Source organism: Ceratosolen solmsi, unplaced genomic scaffold (assembly GCF_000503995.2).
Source record: "Ceratosolen solmsi marchali unplaced genomic scaffold, CerSol_1.0 scaffold15, whole genome shotgun sequence".
NCBI lineage: Eukaryota > Metazoa > Arthropoda > Insecta > Hymenoptera > Agaonidae > Ceratosolen > Ceratosolen solmsi.
The window spans coordinates 3,879,402-3,883,666 of NW_011948434.1; the positions used below are offsets into that span (position 1 = coordinate 3,879,402).

General features: G+C 28.6%; 1 protein-coding gene across 1 annotated transcript in view; it reads left to right on the plus strand.

Moving 5' to 3' along the window:
• LOC105364869 (adenylate cyclase type 10) overlaps window positions 1-4,265 on the plus strand; it is a 17,647-nt gene that overhangs the window by 12,475 nt on the left and 907 nt on the right. Inside the window, 6 exon segments of the mRNA XM_011502899.1 lie at window positions 744-976; window positions 1,232-1,494; window positions 2,612-2,732; window positions 2,892-3,075; window positions 3,600-3,684; window positions 3,791-3,887. Coding sequence (XP_011501201.1) covers window positions 744-976; window positions 1,232-1,494; window positions 2,612-2,732; window positions 2,892-3,075; window positions 3,600-3,684; window positions 3,791-3,887 — 983 coding nt within the window.

A 4,265-nucleotide genomic window follows, 5' to 3' on the forward strand; every position in this document is an offset into this window, starting at 1 on the left:
ATTATTATTATTATTATTATTATTATTATTATTATTATTATTTTTACATTTGTCTAATGATCATTTATCGTCTCCCTCTCCCTCTCCCACAGTATGTCGATGACAAATTAGTTAGTCTTAGTTATTATTTAGCTTTAAGTAAAGCATTTAGTCAATCGAATCATGTAATTCTTATTGTAAATATTGATCGAGTATGACGACGTACTCGCGTAAAATTATACCAATACGCAACGATTTGCTAATGCATTAATCTATCATGTTTCCATCGAGTAAAATCCATTGTTTTGTAATGCCTCTTTAAAAGTTTTAAATTATTTGAATATTTAAAAAAAAAAATAATATTTTTTATTAAAAGTATGCATATTTCTGGAACAAAGTATGATTTAGTGTAGTAAAGTATTACAGGTTGTTAGTAGTAAATATTTAATTTACTTACATAATTGTTTCATGCTTTCGTCCATCGCAATTACCAAAACTAATTTACAATATATAACCGAAAAAATTTTATAATAAAAATTGTGAAAAATCCGCAATATATATTAGCGAGTATTATGGAATGAGATCAATCGTATTTTGATTAGGATAAACTATTGATAAATTAATTATATAACGTGTTTTTTGTTGTTGTTGTTCTTGTTTATCACATCAGTTTACTAGAAATTCTACGTAAATACATGTAACTTACAATAATTAAATTAATGAAAATAATGAAAATTAAAATATATGTAATATTATTTATTTAGGAAATATTCACGTACTTCTTGGTAATTATCCAGAAGCTAAAGCGAATTACATCGAAGCGTTATCTTTATTTAAATTAAAGTTCAGTTCTATTGGCTTGCTGATGTCCTGCAAAACGATATGCCAAAATATACGCTGGAGATTTTCTTGTAAAACTAGCCGTAAAACAACTGGCTCTATGATCACAAGACAAAATACTGCATCCTGTTTACGTCTCTTTTCTTTAATACTCATGGTAAATCGTCAATCAGACATTTTTGGAAATATAATTAAGCAATAATTTTGCCATTGAATTTGACATTGGCCGTGATTTTTAATATCTAATCTCTCTTTAGATAATTAATCTTTTGATTGTCAAGTAAACAAAATTATTGTCTGCTGTTTTATACAGTGTATATATATGTGTGTGTGTGTGTGTGTGTGTGTGTGTGTTTGTGTGTTTGTGTTTGTGTTTGTGTAACTTGAATTATATATTTTTCCTTTTGTATAGATAAATAATCAGCTTAAAGCAGCGAAATTAACTTCGCTTCAGAGTATTGTATTTGGTTTTTCTACTTACGATATGAATAGCTTTCATGATCAGTGCCAATTGTATTTATCAATTGTAAACATTTATGGCCAACTAGGAGATTTATCGTTTTTAAGTCGTGTTGAAAAATATATTTTGTATGCAGTTAATAAGAAGTCCACTTGGAGCAGTAGCGAAGACATTGTCATGCTGGCGCATATATATTTTTCTATATTTAAAGTGAGGTATACTAAAGATTGAGCAAATACTTTAAATATTTCGGACAAATTCAATTAAACTAGACTTTAATAAGTTTTTAGCTTGAATATCGTAGCCTGTAATAAAAAATGTCTTAACGCGTATATGTTATAAATATATTTTGAAATTTCTTCATACAAGTCTTAGATAACGTAGTTTTAATAAGTTTAACGTTTCTTTTCATTTATCAATAATGTAGTTATTAAACGAAAGTATGGCATAGTGCTAAACAAATTTTACGAACATAAGGACACCTGTATGGGAGAAACTGACTATATTATTATTTTTATTAGGCTACACTTATTTATAATACGTTTATAAATATCATTGTTTTATCAATACAAGCATTTATATTGAAATTTCCTAGATAATACTTACATTGCTTAATTGCAATAGTTAGCTGTATTGGTGGGGCGGGGGGATGGGGGGGGGGTAGCTACATCGGGCCGCACTAATCCTTTTTCATATAAGCCATTGTTTTAATTTATAATTATTTATGACACGGTCCCTATAAAATTATAGACGAATGAAATATAAATAATCCTCTCTTAAAATTAATTATTATAAGAATATATACAAACATTCATATATTATTTAACGTTTTTTTTTTTTTGTGAAATAAATCATCCAATTGTCACAACGTAGTAGTAGTATTAGTAGTAGTAATTTATTTCAAATATATAAATAAAAGTCTGTAGCTCTTAGAGTATATAATTGTTGATTAAATATTGTAAAATTAATCAAATAATTGAATGATAATTGTGGCTTATTTTTTTTTTTTATAAAACCACGGCATTTTTTTATTAAAAAACTAATTATCGACAGAACAATACTGGATTACTGTAAATTTCTAAGTTCTTTAGGTATATATTATATTGTTTACATTTTACGTACGCAAAATAAACGCCCGCGTGCAATAATTTTTCAACACGCAATTTATATTTTTTTTAGGAAAATATATAGCTAGTTAAATTAATGTCGAATAAATGTCAATTTTTTTTATTATTAATTATAATTTAAAAGTATGCAAAAAGTATAATTGAATTCAATTTTCATTGATTTGTAAAAAAATTAAAAAAAAAAAAAAAACAAAAAAAAAAACAGCTTATTACGAGGATATTTGGAAAGAGCTATAAAATTTGGTATAAAGGCGCACCAATTCTACAAGTTCTTTCACATGATTAGATTGGAGCTAGAAATATTGCCATTGCTTATTCAAACAAAGGTGAATTAGATACTCCGTAATAAATCATGTTAATTGAAAATAAAAGAAAGAAAGACAAAAAAAGAAACTAACAATGAGTAAAAATTTTTTTGTCCCGATAATATCTACAATTGAAAATTCACAACCCAATGGGATGGTATTAATTCGATGCGTTAAAAGATGCGTTTGAAAAGAATTTGCGAGGTAGTGAACATGTTGCAGCGGTTACGTGACATCTCCATTCAAGACGTCGATAAATCAGCCTTAACTTGGTATTATGCCCTTTGTATGGATCTACAGCTTGATGTCGGAATCATATTTGAAAGTTATGAAATTTGTGCCACTTACGCTAACAACGTTCTCGGTCAGTATTCTTTCACTTATGTCAACAATAATTTTACAAAAGACGTGGGCATTTTTATAAGTAAAATTTGTCAATTAATTGTGTGTAAAACTGAAAAGGAAACTTTTAAATTACTTCACGTCGCTATCATTAGTATGAATCTTCACTACTTAACGATAGCTTATGCATACGTTAAAGTGCTCTTATCGATCACATTTTAATTAACATTAGTAATTATGCCAATTGTATAATACGTAATGCCAAAGTCATAAGTGATATTTTTTTAATCAAATATTAGTAAGTATGCGCGCATCTCACTTGTGCAATCTTCAATAATTTTTAGTTATGTAGAATGAAATTTTTAATCATATGCAGATAAGTATTTGACGATTGTACATTGATATCGCATCGCAAAAAAAAGCGTCATTTCACGAATTAATTTTGACGGCTTACAATATCGTAATTTCAATTAGCTCTCTAATTCCACTCTTCCGCGTGATATTAATTTAAGATTAATTTAACAATTGCATACTTCATAAAAATAGATCACAATGCAGAAACGCAGATCCTTCGAGATGCAAGGGGCTTACGGCGTCTCCTGGCTGGATTATGGTTGTTTCAGCTACGAAAGTAATGTCTCTTATTACTTAACGCGGGCGAGAGTAAGCCACGCAAATGCGATGGGCTCATGTCGCCGCACAGCTGTAATATTTAATTTATATTCGTGCACTTTCAGAAATTACCTGAAAGACACAAATTTCATCCAGAGCATAGAATACTTTACAATGGATTTTAGAAACGATGATTATTCAGAGATAATAACGCTTTGCAAAGTTACGATAATATACAAAAATATTGAGGGTAGATCAATTATACAATAATGCAGAAGAGGATAGAATTGCATTAAATAGAATTCAATATAATGTCCGATATAAAGTTTGTTCAGTCAGGGCGGCTTATTCGTTGAAACTATAATGTAGAGAGTTAGTGGCTCTGCCGTGGAGTTTGTCAATTATGTGTGCAATATTTTAAATTAATTCGATAATTCATCGATCCATGCATCGATCGCTTGCTTTTACGGACAATTTTCATTATCGTGTAATCCTAGAGAGTCGATAAAATGAAATTTTACTCCATATAAATTATAATCAGATCTTATAGGAAAAGATCGTTGTAATCACACTTACCGTAATTTGTTTATTTTTTCGCGA